Source organism: Python bivittatus, unplaced genomic scaffold (assembly GCF_059951505.1).
Source record: "Python bivittatus isolate LINGU-HERP-01145 unplaced genomic scaffold, Pbiv_v1 ctg000310_np1212, whole genome shotgun sequence".
Lineage (NCBI taxonomy): Eukaryota > Metazoa > Chordata > Lepidosauria > Squamata > Pythonidae > Python > Python bivittatus.
Genome location: NW_028277054.1, coordinates 7,408,560 through 7,429,902, shown reverse-complemented (window position 1 = coordinate 7,429,902; position 21,343 = coordinate 7,408,560). Strand labels below are relative to the sequence as shown.

The following is a 21,343-nucleotide window of genomic DNA, read 5'->3' as shown; positions in this document are numbered from 1 at the left end:
TTAGATGGGATGGGTCACTCATAGAAAGGACCATATATGGTGAGGTGGGAGTAGAAAATGGCTTACTCAAGGTTTTAAGGCAAAACATCTTTGCCTACAGAAAATACACCGGTTGTACTGTGTATTTATTTCAATGGGATTTCTTCCCATGAATTGTTCATAGTATTGTTTTAGCACACTGCAGATCTCAGTTCTATAAGGCTTGGGAGGGGGGCTGTATGTCTGTCTGCCTGCCTGCCTGCCTGCCTGCCTGCCTGCCTATCTATCAAATTTGTCACCGCCCATCTCACTGAACGACTGTATTACAGAAAGAGAAAAGATATACAGAGAATGACTTTTCTGTGTAATAGAGAGGAATCGCTTTTTGTGAAATAGCACAGTACTCATACTTATGCAGTAAGTTTTCATTTTTTGAACTGACTCATGAGCCACAGCGTGGTTATACACAGATACAGTGATGTGGAAATGGGATGGAATGAACTAATGGCTGGAAAAATTCCAAATTGATGAAATTTGGCTGATTTTTTTTTTCTTTTCCTCCCTACTTCTGTGTCTTGCAACAGCAAGGATATCATTAAGTTATAGCACTTTTTTTTTTTTTAATCTGCGCTCAGTCGTTACCAACTCTGCAGTGACTGCTTGGACGAGTCCTTGCAGTTTTCAAGGCAATTGTTTCAGAAGTGGCTTGCCAGAGCCTCCTTCCTAGAGCAGAGCCCAGCTGGCGAGCGCAGGAGGCGGGGTTTCCGTTGCTTTGCGCCTTTTTCGGGCGAGCGCGGCTTCCATGCTACCGGCAACTGCTACCGACTCCTTTTGCAAGGCGCTGCCAGCATTTTTCCTCCTACTGGAGTGAGAGTACCCATTTATCTACTCATGTGAGTTTTCGAACTGTTGGGTTGACAGGAACTGGGGAGGAAACAGGAGCTCACCCTGTTAACGCGAAGGCTGGACTCGAACCGCTGAAGTGTTGACCATTTCTGGCCGGCAACTTTCAGCGTCATTAAGCTACTGCGCCCCCGCATTCCCCATAGCACATTTTAGCTGCTGGTTATGGTGCTACTGAAGAATTAGTAACCAGGTTTCACATCTAAATCTGTTCTTATGCTATGCTGGGAATAGAACCAGCATGATGCAGTGATTCAGGTGTTGAATTGGAGTGAGAGACTCAGGTTCTGTTCCCCTTCTGAAGTACACTGGGTGACTTTGGGCTAGTCACTCTCTCACAGCCCAGCCTACTTCACATAGTGGTTGTTGTGGGCAAAAATGGGACTGTGTTTGTTACCTTGAGCTTCTGAAGGAAAGGTAGGATATAACCCTAACCAATAAATAAACATTTCAACAGGCTAGCTACATTCATTCCTTTATTGAAATGAGAAATGGATTTTGAAATATTTTTTGAAAGTAGGTAAATAATAACTGTTTGGCATTCCTTATTGTTTCTCTACTCTTTCTATCATGGGCGCATTTCAGCAGATTATTGTGATGTTCATAAATAATTTCTTTTTTCATACCGTCCTAATGTTTCTATATTGCAATGGTGCAACCTTGAACAAATATTTAGAGCAGTGTTTCTCATCCATGGCCACTTGAAGATGTGTGGATTTGAAGTCCCAGCATGGCTGCCTGGGGAATTCTGGGAGTTGGAGTCCACACATCTTCAAGTGGCCAAGGTTGAGAAACACTGATGTAGGCAGTCAGTTTGAAGAATGAGGAACATGCGTCTATTTGAGGAACTGATTTTGACATCCATTTTGACAATTCCTTTTCCCTTCTGCTCATTCTTCCTGCAGATGCTGACCTCAGCATAGAGCAGACTGCTTGGGGGGATAGCGGTGTTTACTATTGCACCGTGACATCTTCACAAGACTTGCAAGGCAACAATGAAGACTACGCTGAACTCATTGTATTGGGTAAGTGAGAATGCTCTTATTGCATGCCAATAACAGGAAGGAGAGCAGGACATCTTAATTTCATTAGTCCCCCAAAAGGTAGGAAGCCACGTTGGGTGGCAAACATGATCTCGCTCAGCAAAACTGGCAACATCACTTCCCACCCATTAACAGGGTAAAATTTGGTTTTGGTTTGCCCACAGAAGGAATGAGTTCATAGCATGCAGTACTTATTGTTGAGGAAGAAAAGTGTCTTTATTGCTCCTGCACAAATGCACACAGCCTGGGTTCACACATGCACCAAAGCATAGTGCGGTTTGTTTGGTTTGGCATAGCATATTGGGCAAACCCAGCCACTGTAGTTTGTAAATCATGGTTTAAGTCTGCATGTTGTACGAACCAATATGTGGCTAAGCAAAGCATGGCCATAGTAGTGTGAAACACATACATAAGCACCTCAAGGAGAAAACTAGCTGCATTTTTTCTCTCACCTGACCCGTTTTTTGTTTACAGATTTGGGCTTTTCTTTGCTTTTTAAATACAAGGGAAATTTCAGAATTACCGTCTTCCCACTCCGAATCATTTGTGTTCTAAACTGAGGCGCTCCAATCTACTCTGCTTCCTTTTTTTTTTTGTTTCCTGTATAAGTCTAGACCAGTGTTTCTAACCTTGGCAACTTTAAGATGTGGGGACTTCAACTCCCAGAATTCCCCAGCCAGCATGACTGGCTAGGGAATTCTGGGAGTTGAAGTCCGCACATTTTAAAGTTGCTAAGGTTGAGAAACACTGGGCTAGCCTGAGAGTCAGGGTGAATGTGTTTCACTGGTGGACTTCAGCACTGTTCTCTCTCCCTTATTACGTCCTGGCCTTTCACTGTCTGCTTAATTTCCAGCTACATTGGTCCCAATGCCTTGTTGCAATAGCATAGGCGGCTACTTTTCTCTCTGTTGCCATCCTTTTCACACCCTGGGTATGTCTGAGCACACTCACCACTAGGTAGGGCCAAATTACCCTTTCCAGGGATATTTCTGTATTCTATTGTAGACATTAAAACAATTGCCAGCATGCGAGGCAAAGCTGGATTTTCTGAAGCAGGTTCAGCTTTCTTTTATTTTCGCACAGACTCTTTCTTTACAGACTCTGTCCATGAAACAATAACCTTGCTGCAGTAGAGCAGTGTTTCTCAACCTTGGCAACTTTAAGAAGGGTGGACTTCAACTCCCAGAATTCCGCAGCCAGCCATGCTGGCTGGGGAATTCTGGGAGTTGAAGTCCACACCTCTGAAAGCTGCCAAGGTTGAGAAACACTCTCTAGAAGATTGCTTGTTATCTATCCAGAAAACAGAAAATCAGTGGAAATGCTATTTATAGCTTCTCACCATGTTAGCTGTATGAAACCTCTGTGCTTAAAGGCTGTATATCTGTGTATTGAAGATATAAAGGGAGAGCTATTGGCTTTCAGGCCTTGCTGGTAAGCTTCTCTGAAGCTGGCTACTATGGGAAGTCAGATGCTGGGCTTGATGGACTGTTGGTATGACCCTATGTAGCTTCTAAAGTCCTGGCTGGTGAAACCTCGTTTTCAAGCCACTTGTTTTCAGGCTTTTGACCTGATTTTCTTCCCACACATTTGTAATGTTGACATCAACATACTCCCTGGAGCATTCTGTGAGTTCTTCCCACTAGAGGGAATGGAGCAAGCAGAGGCTTGGGTGCCTTGGGGCAGCCTTGATGCACAGCTCAGTGCAGCATTGTTGTCTTGAGGTTGGGCTTCATGTTAATGGCAGTGAGGGGACCTGTTTCCCTTCAGATAGTAGAGTCTCTGTAGACTGAATGTCATTTCCTGTTGTCTTTTGGTCAGACACCCTGCTGAGAGCTGCAACGGATGGTGTATCTGGTTGCGCCAGGATGAATTGTTCCAAAAAAATGTACGCTGGTATCTAGGAAGGGAAATCTTCTTTCAAACATTCTGCTCTGTAAGGGTGTGTATGTGTCTGTGTGTGCACGTTGCTTTTCCTGGCTTAGAAGCACTCAGCAATGCTCTACTTAAGCACCCGGCTTGTCACCTTTAAGCCTTCCTCACATCTGGAAGATGAAAGCTGTAAGCTTAGCTAAGGATAAACGGATATATAAATGCTCATCACTTCTCGGCTGAAAGAATTATGGCTTGCTTATGTGGATAAACCATTCCTGCAGGAAGTGTGCATTCTTCTGTGTGCTTTCCCTGGGGCCAGTTCATTTATATATACAGGTTTGAAACTGGTATTGAAAAGAACAGAAAACGGTCTTGGGTATAATCATTATGGGCCAGCCAAATTGACTAGCTGAATAATTGAGAGGACTGTATTGTGCATCAGAGATGGTCAGAAGGTTGGTAGGATTACTGAGAATTCTCCAAATGATTTGTACTAGCTTGGGAAGAGCTTCTAACTCTTGGTGTGGAACAGCAGTGACACGGTTTTTCTTATCATCTAAGTTCATCATCTGTTGAACTCAAGGAAACTTGTGGAGAGAGAGGTGAATGCATGAAAGGATGTATATGCAGATTGTGGATCTGCTACCACTAATTCCTGAACTGTCCATGCGTCAGTGGTGTAGGTTCCGCACTTTGACGTTTGCTTTTTCAGCCTCTTTTACAACTGGTCTTCATGCAAGGTTCCAGTGAAACATGTAGATGACAAGTAGATCTACTAAGCCCAATGTTACGATATCCATGGTGTATGAGAGCAGTTGCTTGTAAAGAAAGATACAGGTGGTCCTTGGTTAACAATGGTAGTTGGGACTGGGAACTCTGTCACTAAGTGATGCAGTCATAAAGAATGATGTTACGTGACTGCACCAACTTATGATGGCAGTTCCAGTTGGCACCATTTGGTGAATCCTGCAAGGTTGCAGCATCCCCTGGTCAAGTGATCGCCCTTTGAGACTTCCTGTCAACTTCCCCATTGACTTTGCTTGTTGGAAGCCAGCAGTGAAGATCACAAATGGCGATCACATGATTGTCTGTCATAACTTTGAATGGTCATTGAATGAGTGGTTGCTGAATGAGGACTACCTGTACTGGAGTAGTGGCAGGCCAGACAACTGTCTGACCTTAAAAGTTTGGGTGGATGTTGAATCTTTTGATTGCAAAAAGTGAACTCCACTCCCAAACCTTCAGTATTTGGGAAGTAATTCAGGTGTTGAGTTGGAGACTTTTGGAGTCTGGGCTGAAATTCTAATGTGCTTGTTTCGGTATCTATCTCTAAAGATCAGGGTGTGTTTAAGTGTGTTTGGGGTGGAAAGGGTAAAGTCGTGTCCAGTTATCTGAGCAGGATCCTGTCCGTCCATCCCTCTGTTGCTCAGTTGTACTTTTAAACTTTGGCTTCTTCCTAATGAAAGAGTTGCAAAGGAGAAAGCTTGTGAAGAAGCAGGCAGGAGCCAGTTGCAAAAGTGTTTAAAAGCTCCTGGTGGGTCCATCTGCCCACAGGCACTTTGGTTTGTTGCTTGTAATGATCCCTCTAAAGCGCCTTAAAAAAAGTTTACAGATAGCAGAAAGCTGGCAAAGTAATCCCAACCTTCAAACGAAGAGGAAGAATGCATCAAAGAAAAAGAGCAAGGAATAAGGAATAGAGTGAAAAATAATCTAGAGGGTATGATAAGGGAGGCTGGGGAATTACAAAGGTAGGAAATGAAGGAGCCAAGATGGGTATAGTATTGCTCAAAAAAGAGAGAAACAGAATGTGTCAAGCGTCCTTGCTGATTGCTCTACTGTAAATGCCTTGGTAACTTGTTGTAGTGTCCAGTCCAACTCTTTATAAATGCTCCTGGCTGCTTTTACTGTACTGGGATACAATTTAGTTGATGCCTTCCATGAAGACCCCCTCCAGTATACCTCTGGCCCAGAAAGGCCTATCTCTGGGTCAGCCAGATACCTTCGTAACTTTTTCCTGTTTTTTGTTTTGTTCTGTAGGCAAGTCCTCCGGTGTCTCAGAGCTTTTGCCAGGCTTTCAGATAGGGCATATGGAAGGTACTGCCTTTTTCTTCCATGCTCTCTTTCTAAATGGTTGGGAAAGGGTTGACCTCGCTCCTATTATTTTAATTTTTCCTGTCCTTGAATTTATCAAAGTTAGAAGTAGAAGTGCTTGGAATGCAAAGGATTCTGAAACGCCTGCCTGTCTGCCTGCCTGCCTGCCTGCCTTTCTCTTCTACTGTGACCTTGCTCCTGTTACAATACATAGACTTTTCTGTTCTCCCTGTGCGTTGTAAGAAGGTGCCCCTTGGCCCTCTTGCAGAAATGTGGGCTTTAGCACAGGGATATTGTATTGGGAAGTTTTCGGCTGAGTTACAAATGCAAGCCATAGTCTTTCTGTGATGTTGGGCATGCAAGTGAGGATGTGCTGGTCCCCTTCCTGCACTGACTGTTCATGACACGCTGGGGTATGCTAGGGCACCTCATTTGGAAAGGCCACTTCTGAGTCCTGGAATAGTCATCAGTCCTGTGCCCTTGTTCTCGGGCCCCACTGGATTACACCCATCTGAAATACCTTTCTGCTTAGTGTAAGTTGAGGTCAAGAGTCTCCCAGGTTGGGGTTGATAGGTCCTGGTTAGGAAATGCTCTTTCAGATCCCCCAGAGGTAGAAATTTTCCACATTGTCATGCAGTATGGATTGTCACTAGGGTAAGGTCCATATTGACACCAATACTCTACAAATAGTGAGGGGGAAGGGGAAAATGTTCAGAGTCAGTGTTATCTATCATAGGGGATAAGTCCAAGTGAAACAAAATCAGCATATTAAGAGGAATGCAGAAACTATACCTGAAATGGCGTGGCCAACTGAACAGATCAGTATTCCAGAAGTCTGCCTATCCTTTGATAAATAGGGACTGTTATCTAAAAGCCTATGGGGACTCCCTTATTTTGGGTTTTGCTTCACTGGGCAGACTCAAGTGGGGGAATCTCTGAAGCCTTATCTGTGTTTCTGCAGCCTTCCAGAACAGGGCACACAATGCATATAGTTAAAACTAAAACTCCTTTTGATACCAGCTAGCAGACTATTAAGCTATCATCCTGGCTGCAGGATAATGCCAAGCCAGGTTGGAGAAGGTTGCTGTACGCTGTAAAGTTTGCAGTTTAAGAGAGCGCAGTCATACCAATTCCATGACGATTGTTATTCTCTCATTGCAATACTTATGAGCAAAAACACTTGTGCTGAAGGCCTAACGGAGTGCTGTGTTAGTGAGGTGCTGGGATTGTTTTGCCCATCTTTTTAGGCTCCTGGTAGAAGTTAACAAAGCATAGTAGCTCTTGATACAATGGGGTTCATTGGTTGTGTCTCTAAGGGCTACTTCCCATGGTTTCTTCCTAGATTGGGTCTTTGTGGTCTTGGTTGTGCTGGCCTTCTTTCTGGTCTTCCTGCTCCTTGGAATCTGTTGGTGCCAATGCTGCCCCCATACCTGCTGCTGTTATGTCCGATGTCCTTGTTGCCCGGAGAAGTGCTGCTGCCCCGAAGCACGTAAGTTTCACTTACTGACCCTGTTTCACCTTTCCCTGGAAGTGGTTAAACAGATCTCCTTCTCAAAACTGCTGCAGTTCTTGTGTTTGTCTCAAGGAAGAGGTACTTCTGATGGCTGGTGTGGGTCTTCCGGGCTCTCCTGTCTGTGCTCCTGCTCTCTGAAGATGCCGGTCACAGATGCTGGTGAAACGTTAGGAAACAAAACTTCCAGAACATGGCCACACAGCCCAGAAGACCCACACCAGCCATCGTATTCCGGCCATGAAAGCCTTCGACAATACAAGAGGTACTTCTACTTGTAAGCTGGCCTGCAAGTTATTCGTATTTGTTCAGGCAAAATACTCACCGTTTTCCACAGTCTGGAGGCTTCCAGCTGTGTTGGGTTGTGAGTGCTGTAATCCCCTGCCAGCCTAGCTACTGGACATTTGGAAGTTGGTCCAGCATATTTAGAGGGCATCGGGTGGGGGATGAATGCTTAGTAGGGCATGGCTGGAGAGAGGTGGCATGCTGATGCCATCCTGCGCTGAACTAGAGCGATAGACAGAATTGAGATGGGCTATCTGGATTCCTAAACGGGGTGTATTCAGGGTGTGTTCAAAGTTATGCTATTTTGTTCCTGATGCTTTAATTTACAATCAGACTTAGAGAGATTCCCAAGAACATTTAAGTACAGATGATCAATTCTCTGTGATCTTCACTTGCATCCCTTATCAGTATATCCCCCACCCACCCCCAACCCAGGGTCATTAAATTGAAAAAGAAGCACTATTATTCATCCTAGAAGACTGTAAAGAACTTGAATTGTGTACAGGATTCTCTGATCAAGGTTAATGGCTGTAACGGTGGGTTGTAATCCCAGCCAAGTTCCTGCAGGCCCATACCATCTTGCCACATACAATGTTTCTTAAAACAACAAACACCAGACCTTTATCTGGAAATCTTGTCTTTCCAGTCTACCTAGCAGGGAAAGCTGCAACATCTGGAGTCCCCAGCGTTTACGCGCCCAGTATTTATGCCTCCAGCAATCCGTTGAAGCCAGCTCCCCCAGCCACCATGATCCCTATGGGCCCAATGTCTCCAATGTACAATGGTTATGGAGTGGATTATGATCGGGCCAGCTCAGGTAAGTGGCTTCTCTCAACTGAATTTATGTTCCCCTCAACTAGTTCCCAGCTAGTGGAATTAACAGTCTAAAAGATCTTGTGCTAGCTCTATGCTAATCCTTTTGAGCTGTCTCCTGGGTTACATTTTGGATTGTCCTCAATATAATTGGATGCTTCTTCTGGGTCTCCTTAATGCTAGATCTGTTTCGACAATTGGAATCAGCTGGTAATTAGCATTGGGGGAAGAGAAGAACTGTCTCACCTTGGACATCTTCAAGCGGCAGATTTTTGTTGTGTTCTACCCCTGGATCTCCTGCATTAAGCAGAAAGTTAGACCTAATAGCCTCTAATTTTATGACTTGTCAGGGCTTGCAATGTGCTTAGTGAAAGCATAGCCTACAGTGTTGTATTGCAGGCCACTGCTAGTGAACAGATTCAGGATACAGCCATGGGCAGTTTGTCCTGCCTACTACTGGTTGCATGTCACAGCCCTTTTATGGAAACTTTCTGCTCTCTTTTGATTGCATTGCAGTTGGTGGAAACAGCTCCCAGGTGCCCCTCCTGAGGGATACTGATAGTGTTGCAAATGCTGGTAAGAAACACGGAACGGAATATCGAGTTAGAAGTTTGCTTAGATATTGTGCTTCTGTTTGATCAGGCATGCTTGGTTGTGGGAAACTGCTTACACTGATGATTCAACATTTTGTTCACTAGAGGAATTATAATAACTGGTCACGTTCATCTTGGCTGATCCAGCTGTTGGCAGCTGAGGGTGATGCTAATTCTTCTTCCTGCTACATGGAATAGGAAACATTCTTGTAGTGCTTGGCTCATGGAGTGGCACTAGCTTTGCACCTGAAGTTCCAGATGTCTTTCCTACATAGGCGCAGACAAAAGGCTTTGCTCCAGTTGGTGCCATACAGATATGTTGGGCTTTCTGCTTGCAGAATTTCCAGCCAGTATGGCCAAGGTAGAAGTCCAGTACATCTGTGCTTTATAAAATTAAGCCAAACCGATTTAAAAAAAAATCCAAACACTTGTAAAAATAGCTGCCTTTTGAAGAACTGCACCTGAGACATTTCTTGAGACAGAGAGGTTCATGCAAGCTTTTGCTAGACATCAGCCGGCTGGAGTCCTTGTGCTGAAGAGACGAACTGTCTGAACTTCCTAAAGTAGTCGAGAGAGTCAGAGGCCAGAAGCTGGGTCTCTGAGATAAATTTTCAGTCCAGCAGGAAGATCTTTTCCCTTAGCATGCAAGGAGACATGCACACACTCTTCATCTGTAGTGTTACAACCTTGAGCTTTCCCCTCTAACTCTAAATCTGTCATTGAAGCAAGAGATAACTAATTCCCCCCGCCCCCCTCCGTGTGCTTCATGCCACCAGCTGTATCTGCTGCAACCAGCAGAACCTGGTGCATAGCAGAAGGGGAATTACAATAGACAGAGAAGGTCCTGCCTCCTCTTTCAATTTCAATGGCAGTTGGAAAGTGGTGGGTGAGTCACATGGTTGCCAACCTGTTTGGCGATCCTCCAAAGGCTTATGGCTCCTTAACAATAAAAAATACCAGCCCTGTGTCCTAAAGCCTGCTCCTGATCTCTCTTCCCCAGCTGTACGCAGTGGCTATCGCATCCAAGCCAACCAGCAGGATGACTCCATGCGGGTGCTCTACTACATGGAGAAGGAGCTGGCCAACTTTGACCCCACCCGCCCAGGGCAGCCCAATGGGAGGCTTGAGAAAGGTACTTTGGTGGGGTTCTTCTGTGTGTAGGAACAAGAGTGTACCCAGTTGATCCTCCACTCAATTGTCCCAGCAGAGTGCCCTTCAGCGTTGGGATGGGAATGGATAATTCTGTTTTGTTTTCCAGCCTCTGTGATGAGTGAACTAAGCTCTCTTCATGAAGACGATCGGCGTTACGAGCTGCGGCAGGGGTTGGGGCGGCTGCGTGGCCAGGCCATGTCTCCCATCAGTGACCTGGAGGAGGAAAGTGTACGGAGCAGTGAGAACCGGCGCTTGCTGCCCAACACCTGGCGCGACCGTTATGAGGATTCCCCACTGCAGAGCTATGCTCGACGCCCACGTTCCCGCTCGGTGGATGCTCTAGATGACTTTGAACGGGACCCCTACCCTTCCCGGCCCAGAAGTCGGGATCAACACGGCTCAGATAATGAATGGCATCGCCGGGATTATTCCCCTGACTCCCGCAATGACTCTGAGCGCTACAATAGACGCCGGAGTCGAAGTAGGGATGACCTGCGGGACGTGGAGCGAACCTATTATGATAACCGACTCCTGGAGGAAGCACTGCGGAAGAAGCAGCGGGCAGGTAGCCGTGAAGACCTGGATCATGGAAGTGCCTCAAGCGGGAGATCTGGCAACAGGAAAAACCGGGATGATGATAGCGAGGGCTTTCCTCCACCACCACCACCTCCGTACACAGAGACTGAATCTGTGTCTTCCCGTAGCAAGGATGACCGCAAGCTGCGAAGGGTGAGATCAAAAAATGGGGAGGAGAATGCATGATTGTAGTGCCTTATAAATGGGGAAGCCGCGTTTAAGGCAATTGCCCATTTGAGCAAAGTACAGGTAGTCCTCACTTAACAACCATTTGTTTAGCGACTATTCGGAGTTATGATGATGCTGAAAAATAACTTATGGCCAGTCCTTGCACTTACGACATCGCAGCACCCCCACGGTCACGTGATCTCAATCCGGGTGCTTGGCAACCAGCTTGCACTTATGATGGTTGCAGTGTCCTGGGGTCACGTGATTGTCATTTGTGACCTTCCCAGCCGGCTTCCGGCAAGCAAAATCAGTGGGGAACTGCGTGATTCACTTAACAACTGTGTGACTCGCTTAACAAATTCACATCATTGTTAAGTGTGTATGAATGGGTTTGCGCATCATCCTTAGTCGTCATGTATTCATTTGGTTTTTACTTAATGCAATGTAAACCCACCCAGTTGTGCCTTGTTGAATACGTCAGGACCAGACAAACCACAGCTTAATTCAGTGAAGGTATTTTTTTTATAATAAAAAAATATAAATAGAGCAGATTTCCTAGGATTCAGCCCCAACCCTTAAGATCAAATTAAATTGTATAGCTATCTCTGCTGCAACAAAGGGTTTTTCCCCCCCATATGGGGATGTATCTGTATTTATATCTCCATGAGGTCCTGGTTCAAGATGCCAATTTTTGCTTCTTGGAGTGAGTCTGCAAAATGTGTGTGTGTGTGTATAGCCAGTGTGTTATTTTTTTAAAAAAAAATCTTGTGTTGTTAATCTTAAATGGTTCTTAAGGTACTGGAGGAGATCATCTTTATGATATGATTAACCTGGATTTTTCTCTTTCCTCTACAGAATCATGCTGTCAGCAGAGAAAGCTTGGTGGTTTAATTCTTTCCACTTGTTTTGGAATATGAGAGACTCTGTGTCTTGAATGGCTTCAGGAACACACTTCATGTGTCAGCATCAGTTTTATTCAGGAGGACCCAGAGATGAAATGGTGCAGCATTTGTGCTGGATCTATGCAGCTGTCAGAAGAACAAGTTGACCGCACCAGGTCACCTCTCTGTGTCTTAGCTCATTTTCATCACATACAGGCTAAGATTCTTCAGATTCTTAGTATTACAGACATTTTTAAATACATTTTTGGTACTCCTTTTAAATTTCAGAGCTATATATTTCTGTACTATTTTGGAAAGAGGGTCACTTCAAATGTGATCCCTTGATACTGCACAGAGAAAGAAATTGCTTACTTCATTGAACACCACATGGGCGTCTACTGGCCTTTTATTTTTTTCCCCCCATACTTTTGAAGATAATTCCAAAGAAGACACATTTATTTGTGTTACCTTTTTAATTCTGATTTTAAATGAGTTCTTTAAACACATTTGATACTTAAGTGGTGTGGCTTTGTGTAGGTATAATTTTAGGGCTTTTTAGAACCAGAGTATAAAACTACTGATGCTGTAAATATTTAAGTGATAAGCAGCCATGTTTTTTTTTCATGACTGTGTTTTTTTTAAAAATGAGATTACCGTTTTATAGGAATGAAAATAGAAATGAGTGGCTCAAATATATCGTCTAGATTGCAACATTTTCACAGAGTGGAACAGTTTTACTTCAGTCTTCCCATCCCTCATGTCCTCCAGATGTGTTAGACCACATCTTGGACATCTAAGTGTACGTTCTGAAAGTTATCCACCATATTGGAGAAGATGAAGTTGGAGAAAATGTGGATGACTCATTCTGCTCTTTTCCCTTTAATAAATACAGGGCACAACAAAGCATAGTTTTCTTATTTCTCCAGAAAAGCCCTGTATTTTAATTCAGGAGAGATATTTCCTAGAGACACTTAAAAATGATGTAGAATTACATTATGTAAGTTTTATTTGGACTTCTTTATTAGACTATGTTCAAACGTTGTCCTGAAATGTGATGAAGCAATATCAATTCTCTGACTTCCTGCTTGAGGACATATGAAAGGTGTAAATTTATTTTAAGTTAACCTAATTGGCATGTTCTTAATGGCTGAAGATTTTTATTGGAGAGTTCATAGACCTGGTTTCTCAACTGGTACCTGTAATATTGAAGCTGATTTATCACTGGGGAAATCTCTATAATAGAGACACTTTTGCTCTGCCAAAAGGATATTTGAATTGTAGTCTTCTTACACAGAAGTAAGTTTAATTAAACTTGATCAGATTTACTTTGGGGGGTTTACATTAGATGTAATGTAATGGGATGAGTGTGAAAAGTGAACGCAGAAAAACGTGAGCAGGGAACAGTGACACGGTTCTTCCTTTGCAGAAAGTGTGCCAATCCTTTCATTCCTCTTAGCTGCTTTTTTCTTATGAGAATAAAAGGTTGCTTATGTGTGCTCTGGGAGACAAATTTTGAGTGGGCAACTTCAGGGAAAAAAAAAATCTCTTCCTTTTCTTCCCTCCTTTTTCACTCATGGTTTTAGATTCCTACAATTGCTGTTCATTTTGAAAATGCTCACGTATTGCATGACTGGATGACTTACATTCATCTGTCCTGGAACTTGTAGTTAGGTCCCTCGTTCCAGTTTTACAGAGAGGAAAATAAATAGATGGGTGATACTTTCAAACTGTCCACCAGGAGGCAGATGAACAGCTGTTCTTGTGTAGAAGCAAATATAGCACAATGGGATGTTTCCTGAGTTGTTAACACAAAATGCCGGCTGTTTACCAGCCAGTCACAAGGGAGAGGCAGGTTGGATCAACTACGTTTACATATCTTGTTGAATGGCCATAAAACAAGAAAGGCTATCCTCACTCATCGATGTTTTCACAATGTAGGGATATGTTTTGTGAATAAAAAGCCGAGACACTCTTCAGTGGTGCCTGGGGTATTATTCATAGCATAAACAGAGAAATTCTCAGGTATGTGTATTCATGTATGTCTGCAAACACTCTTTGCAACTGAGATTGATTTTCAGGTATCAGACAGTATCAACAGGAATCAATACTGGATCCATGCTGTGCAAATAATGTCAGGCCTGCATCGCTTGAAAGATGCTAACTAGTTTTAAAGTAATCGTCTTACCACGGCGGTCTTCTGCAACCTAGTGCTTTTCAGATTTGGGGGATTATAGCTTCGGTCCTTCCTAGACAATATGGGCCATCTGGATTGGGACGATGGGAATTGCAATCCAACCCATCCTTAAAGGCTGCCAGATACTCTCTGACCACTTGATCATTTTGGGGAGGAGGATGATGTTCGGGCTGTGTCACATTTGGACTGGATGTTAAAGGCTTACGCTGTTGTGTTTGGAAGGCTGGGTAAATAGCAGGCCTTTTTTTTCTTTTCTTCAAAACATAAGGTTTTCAGAACCATCATGCTAAAGCTTGAAAGTTTAAGTTTTAATGAAGCGACCTAGTGAACAGCAAGAACAAGATGCATTCCAATAAGGAGGTCTGCATATAGCCTCTTGTTCTGTTTTATTTTTTATTTATTTCTTTATTTCTTTGGGGATGGAACCCATGGATAGTGTAGTGATGAAGGAACCGGATTAGAAATGGGGAGCCTGTGAGTTCTAGTCCTCCTTTAGGCATAGAAACTGGCCGGGTGTCTTTGGGCCAGTCCTTCTCCCTCAGCCCAACCCACCACACAGGGTGGTGGTTGTGGGGAAAATCAGAGGCGGGACCGTTATCTACGCTGCCTTGAATTGTACAAAAATAAAGACAGGATATAAATCTAATAATAGTAACAACATAGTTTCATTCATTCATTCATTCATTCATTCATTCATTCATTCATTGATTCATTCATTGTACTTACAATTAGTCCACTGAGTTGGGTGGCCAATAAATTTAAATAAATAGATCAATAAATTTCAGTTTTTTGAGCTCTCTAAACAGACAGAAACCTGTGTCATTAGATCATGATGTAAACTTCACTTCTTTATCCGTTCTGCTGTTTACTGGCTCTAAATATTCACCTTTTGTCTGTAGATAATTCCTCTGAATCACTCCTTTAGACCTGAACCTTCCATTGGATTTTTCTTCCCTAGTTCTTGACCTACTTTCATCCCAGACTCCTGAGCCTTGTATTTATTTCTTCTTTGCTCCAATTTATGCGCTGCCATTCTGTCCTCTTTAATTTCCCTGGCCTGAAGCACCTTTTCCCCTATAAGATCTATCCAACCTTCTCCAGTGCAGCCAACAGCAGGGGAAATAACATCTGTTTGCCCTCCCAAGAAATACAGGATGCTGACAGTTGCCGAAGGCTTCATCCTCGCTGCTCTGCTCAAGACGTCCTTTAGCACTTCGCAATACTCAAATCATTTTATTGGGCATAAAACAAATTTTACAAAGGCCTGCTATACTAAATCAAATGAGTTTGCAAAAGCTGCTCTTTGCCAAGGTTTAAAATGGCAGTTTGCAGAATGAAATCTCTGAGCTGAATGCATAAATAAATAGAAATAGTCTTGCTTTTTCTTTTTTAGTGACTTGCAAAAATGGGATTTTCAATCACCAAACTAGATGTCAGCTCACAAAATAAGGGCTTTGGGAGAGATATATGGGACACATTCGCCTATTTCTGGTGTCAAATGGCTAGGGCTAATTATAAATATGACCACCAGCCCTGTTTGAATTACTGCTTTCATTCTTCAATTCCTAATGGCCCAGATAACCTCATTTGAATCCCCACCACCTGATTGCTCTGTGTCCTTGCTCTTGCAATTCCTTCTTTCTCTGTTGCTGCTGTTCCTCTTGCATGGTTCACTGGAGAGCCTGATTATTTTTAGCTGCGCTTCACCACTGCCCTGGGCCTCCAGACCGGTCTGTAGTACAATTCTGCAGAGTCAAAACCCATCTTCAGACTCCAGTCCAACTGATCCTTTTCCCAGCTTCACTAGTTCGCTTGCGATGAGAAGCAGAAAGGCAATGCGTGACGTTTCCAAAGATGGACCTCAGGAAAGGAGATTATAGCAAGTTAGGATAGAACATTTTCTTGAGATAGTGACCTCAGAGAATACTGCAAGGGCGCTTCTACTGATGTTACTGCCATCTTCTTCATCCATTGAGTGAGGGAAGTAGTGTGGCTTTAAGACAAGCACATTCCAGGGTGGAGACTGAAGTGGAAAATCTCAGTTCAGCTGTGAAGTGTGAAGGATTTGCTTTTTAAGCTGCTCATCGCTGTTCTCCCCACAAAATCAGGCCTTCCAATTTCAAATTAATGTTTTTAAATAAATCCAACAACAAAGCAACTCAAACAAAAGTCTGACAATTGTAATTTCTCCCAGCTTAACACGTCCTTTTTAGTTTTATTCCATGTTTTAACATAATTATTTTGAAATAACATACCATTCATATTTGTCATAGTAATATCCAAGTATTTTACTTTTTTCTCAAAACCAGTTTTCTCCATCAGTTCTACTGTATTTCATCTTCTAATTTCATATTTTTTGTTAACATACTTGTCTTTTGATTTTATTTATACAATTTATATAGCCGCCCATCTCACCAGCAATTATTAATCTGAAAGCCTACTAACATACCAAAGTCCTTTAATTCCCATTAATATTTATATTCCCTCTAATGGAGCTTTCAAAACTAACACCAAATCAGCTGCAAACGTCCTTGTCATTGTTGGGGAGAATCTCTGTGATAATGTTTTGCCAAGAGTGATGTTTTTGTTTCAGACAATACCTGTTTTGACAACTGATATACCGTTTAAACAATGGGATAAAGATATATCTAAATTTATATAGCAAGGGAAAAAACCACGAGTTAAATATAAAGTGCTACAAGATGCAAAGGAAAGAGGAGGACTGGGTTTACTAGATTTGAAATTATTTTACAGTTTGCTTGGTCTGGATGAAAGAGTGGGTGTTGCTGAGAAACAAGAGACTTTCAGAATTAGAAGATCATGACCTGAGGTTTGGATGGCATGGATATTTACGGTACAATAAAATTAAAATTAGTGTGGATTTCAAAAATCATTTTATTAGATGTGCCATATTAGAATAGGGAATAAATATAAACCCAGGTTGTGTCCAGAAGCACCTTTGTGGATCTCAGCTCAGGAAGTGTATCATAGAAGAGAAAAAGCAGGCAAAGACAAATAATTGACATATCAGGAATTATTGGAAAACCATCAAGGGGGATTAAAATTAAATCAAGAGAGCAATTAATAGCAGGAGGATATAAATGTCAATGGTTTTCCCATTTACAGTGATCAGAAAGATTCAAAATGGCCAAAAAGACTTATGGTAAGGAGCAAAGTAAGACAGAATTTGAAGTACAATTGTGCACTGATGATGAACATGTAATTGCTAAAATTACATTTTGTTGAAATCTGAAACAGGAAGAACAGGTTAAAGAATATATGATAAAGTGGGCTAAGGATAGATGGATCAATGGGAAAATGTGTGGTTAAAAGGGTTGAAATTTACATTATATTATGACCTTAAAGAGAATTTTTATAAAATAACATATCATTGGTACATGATGCTAGAGAAAGTATCTAGAATGTATAAAGGCACTTCAAATGTATGTTGGAAATGTGAACAACACAAAGGCACATTTTATCATGCTAGGTGGACATGTAAAAAAGCTAAAAAAATTTGGATTCAAATACAGATATTGATACAGAGGATTTTAAAGATTAATATTCAGTTGAAGCCAGAACTTTTCCTTTTAGGATTAATGGATACACAGATGGAAAGATTCTACACTACTCTCTATGGAGGAATGCTTGGTTGAATTGACAGACCTTGCTAAGGTGAACAAACTAACTTCTCTGATTAGAGAAAGGACAATATCTGCATTGATTGGTGACTGGAAACCTCTTACGGACTGTTTGCATCAAAATGAAAAAAATGAACTTGTGATTTATGGCTTTGATGATTAGACAGGATAGATTATAGAAAGAAGAGAATCATGATGTAGCTAGAGGGGTTAAAATATAATTGTATTTATAACTGCTGTGAAGAATATCAGAAGCTACTTTGTATCTTTTTTTCTTTCTATTTTTCTTTACTTTTTTCTTTTTATTTATCTTATTATCATATTTATATAGCCGTCCATCTCCCACAAGTGACTCTGGGCAGCATAAACAATGAAATGTTCTTGCACTTTTAGCTTTCTCCTTGACTTCTTCTTTTTCTTTTTTCTTCCTTACTTTATATTAGTTTGTATTAGTTTTTATCTTCCCTTTTAAAAGTTTTAATAAAAATTATATTAAAAAATAAAACAGCATTGAGTTCACACACTGTGCGCAGCTAGGATATGGTTTGCATGTTTCTGGCTTAGCACAATATAAATCCCAGCTGTTGTGGTTCATCAATTACATTGAGGACTTTGTGAACCTAGGTAGTTTGAATTTATTCATACAAAGAACTAATGGCTTTGCATAATGTATGAACTCAGCCATTCTCTTAAGATATTTTGGTCCTCTTTTCAGGAGCTGATGACATGAATGATCTAGCCTGAACACCTTTTGCTTTTCTCCTAGTGATGGAACGTGAGATAGGATGGGCTTAGTTAAGGAAGAGGTTACCCAAATATAAGTGTGGAAATTTTGCCCTTGGCTTGGTTCACACAACACAAGCCAAAATGTGGGTTTCTTCTTTGCGGCTGAATGTTTCTGAACCCAGCTAGTGGGGTTTGTAAACTCTGGTTTGGCATGTAAAACAGACAATGGTTGTTTAATAGAGTGAGATGAAAGAAACTCGTTCAGCATGCATGAATACAAGAATTTCTGCTTTTTCAAGGAGCCATGGTTAAAATAAAGCATTATTTAGTGGGATGCACAAATTCATTCCCAAGTATAACAGGCCAATTGTCTAACTTGATTCAGAAAGTCTCCTCAGTTCTTCCTGATATTCCACAGTTCAAGACTGTTTATTTAGCAGAAATTAACAAACTGGGAATTCTTTGGTCGGAACTGGCTTCTTCTCTTAATAACAAAAGGCCTCTTCAAAGCACCTAAAAACCTTCACTCTGTGCTTTTCCTAGTTTCCAGATTAAAGTCACTTTCATTTGTAAAGTGCTCAGAGGTTGCTAAGGTTCCTTGTCATCATTAGCAGCATCTAAGTTGGGGAAAATAAGTTCCATACAGGTTCCAGTGATGCACAGCAAAATTCAGTTTCTGTATTGTATTCCATGTATTTGTATTTTTGGTGTTGCCTGAAAATATAACAGTACTGTCAGGAAGGTAGATTTTTATTTTTATTTATTATTATTATTTTTTTGAGGAGGGAAGAGGTAAAGGTGCTTAATTCTGACTACCAATTATGGATTTCTCACATTTATCAAACATTTGTATATTGCTGCAATTATAAATGACTCTTGGCTGTTCACGTAGAAAAAATACAACACGAAACAAACCCAATACAAAAATAAAAACACAACAACACACTTATAAAACAGAAAGGCTTGATTTACACAGGATAATAAACTACACCTGACCTATGATTTATTGAAGACTGCCTAGGTTTCCACAACATATTAAACCATGAACCTTGATTTACAAACCTGTCAATCCACGATGTGGTTTCATTTTGTTTTGGCTTAGTGTACTGAGTAAACTCCTGGCAAATGTAAATCCTGAGGTTAAGCATTGGTAAGCTTTGCTACATCATGGAACATCCAAATTGGCATGGATTTATTTGTTGACATCTATCACATAGCTATGTTGACATCCCCTTTGGTGTTATTTCTGTAATTTTCAGTACACATAAACAGAAACTCCTCTGAGCTGTTAACAAGAATGCATGAAGAAGTGTATGTACCCTGTGAGGAAGCTTGGCATAGATCAGTGGTCCCCCAACTTTTCAGCTCATTGACCCCTTCATGAAGTTTCAGATTGTTCATTGACCCCCAAACATTTATTATATGAAAACAATTAGTAAATACTACTTTAATTAATAACAGAGACAACTCAAGGCTGCACTCACTGGTGGCTGATCATCTAACCCTGGGGTAACATAAGATCCTTACTTATTTATATCTAGTACTAGCCACCTCACCTTCAGGACTAGTGTGGAGCTCTACAGAGACCGCAGAAGATTAATTGACCCCAATCAACCTTCCATCATTTATTGACCACCTATTGATCCCCAGCCATTTATCAACCCCTTGGATAGTCCCATCGACCACTTTGAGGAACCCTGGCATAGATCTTCCAGGTTGGAGAGGCGCACTCTGGAAACAGTGTCTTTTCAAGGACATAGAGGAGAGCAGCTGTTTCATCAGCATCCTCCTTCCTTTGTTGCTCCCAATTCTTAAATGATTAATGGCTCAATTGTGCTGGCTCATCTTAACGTCAGCACAGAAGCTGCTTGCACTTGTAGGGCCCCCGCACCAGGTGGTGGGGCTGGGATGCAGAAAAGCAAATTAAATCAGGGGGCAAAACCAGTCTGGAAGAGTTGTTGCTGTACTCACCTGCTGCAACATTTATTCTCTCACCACTCTGAATCTGTTTTTTTCCTTCCAGCTTTTTTTCCTGTCTCTGTTCTAAATGAAACTTACTATCTATAATAAATGTGTAATCTGTGGATCTCCCCCCCCCCTTTTTTTTGGTTAGGGGGTATTTATCCCTCATTTCTGCTTTTCCTGTTTATTATCAGGTTGTTATTAACCATCAATTCATTCCGTAGCTGAAACTATTTAGATACACAAAGGCACCACCAAAATGCAAATTGAATGTGTTGATTTATATAGCTGGCTTCTCAGCATACAACTGATACACTGTATGAAAAAAAAAAGCTGTAAAATTAAAGTTCAAAGACATCATAAGTAAGGACAAACCCTAGTTCATGTTACTGCAATACTGAGAGGACCCTTCTGGCTTTTTGGAAGGCCTTGAAGACCTGGCTTTATGCCCAGGCCTGGGGCCCCGAGTGTGTGAAGGGTCCTGTTTCATGGCTGTGTTGATACCGATGGTTTTTTAAGATCTCTTGGCTGCATTTATATTATATTTAATTTTTTTGTACTGTTTTTAATGTTGACTGTTTTTATTGTTGCTAGCCGCCCAGAGTCACTGGTCTGAGATGGGTGGCTATATAAATTGAATAATTAAATTAAAATAAATAAATAAAAAGGGAAAAATTGAGGCATTGGTAATGCAGTTGACGGTGTCTAATAAGTAATGACCCTAAGTCCATATCAGTTGAATGATTTTTAATAGGCTAATACAAGGACACAATGTGCAAGCTTTCAGGTTCTCAAGAATTCTTTCTCACAAGGTTTGACTTGAACATCAGCCATTCCCTCCTGCTCTGTTCACACTGTTTAACCCTTCATTTGATGCAGAATTTCTGAGAACATGAAAACTTGCACCCTAATAGTAATCTGGATTTTTTTCTTTTTCTTTTAGAAAAGAGTTGA

The 21,343-nt window shown here is 41.7% G+C and overlaps 1 protein-coding gene across 3 annotated transcripts in view; it reads left to right on the top strand.

Annotated features, from left to right (window-relative positions):
- The window catches only part of LSR (lipolysis stimulated lipoprotein receptor), a 30,746-nt gene extending 11,347 nt beyond the window's left edge, over positions 1-19,399 (top strand). Inside the window, exons 3-10 of one of the 3 annotated variants that reach the window (XM_007429446.4) lie at positions 1,788-1,907; positions 5,835-5,891; positions 7,231-7,377; positions 8,330-8,500; positions 9,013-9,072; positions 10,090-10,221; positions 10,348-10,970; positions 11,841-19,398. In XM_007429446.4, the coding sequence (XP_007429508.1) occupies positions 1,788-1,907; positions 5,835-5,891; positions 7,231-7,377; positions 8,330-8,500; positions 9,013-9,072; positions 10,090-10,221; positions 10,348-10,970; positions 11,841-11,876 (1,346 nt within the window). In that variant the 3' untranslated portion in view covers positions 11,877-19,398. Of the gene's footprint in view, positions 1-1,787; positions 1,908-5,834; positions 5,892-7,230; positions 7,378-8,329; positions 8,501-9,012; positions 9,073-10,089; positions 10,222-10,347; positions 10,971-11,840 lie in introns of all 3 variants that reach the window. The other 2 variants (XM_007429448.4, XM_007429447.4) reach the window with 2 other exon arrangements.
- Positions 19,400-21,343: the final 1,944 nt, after the last annotated feature.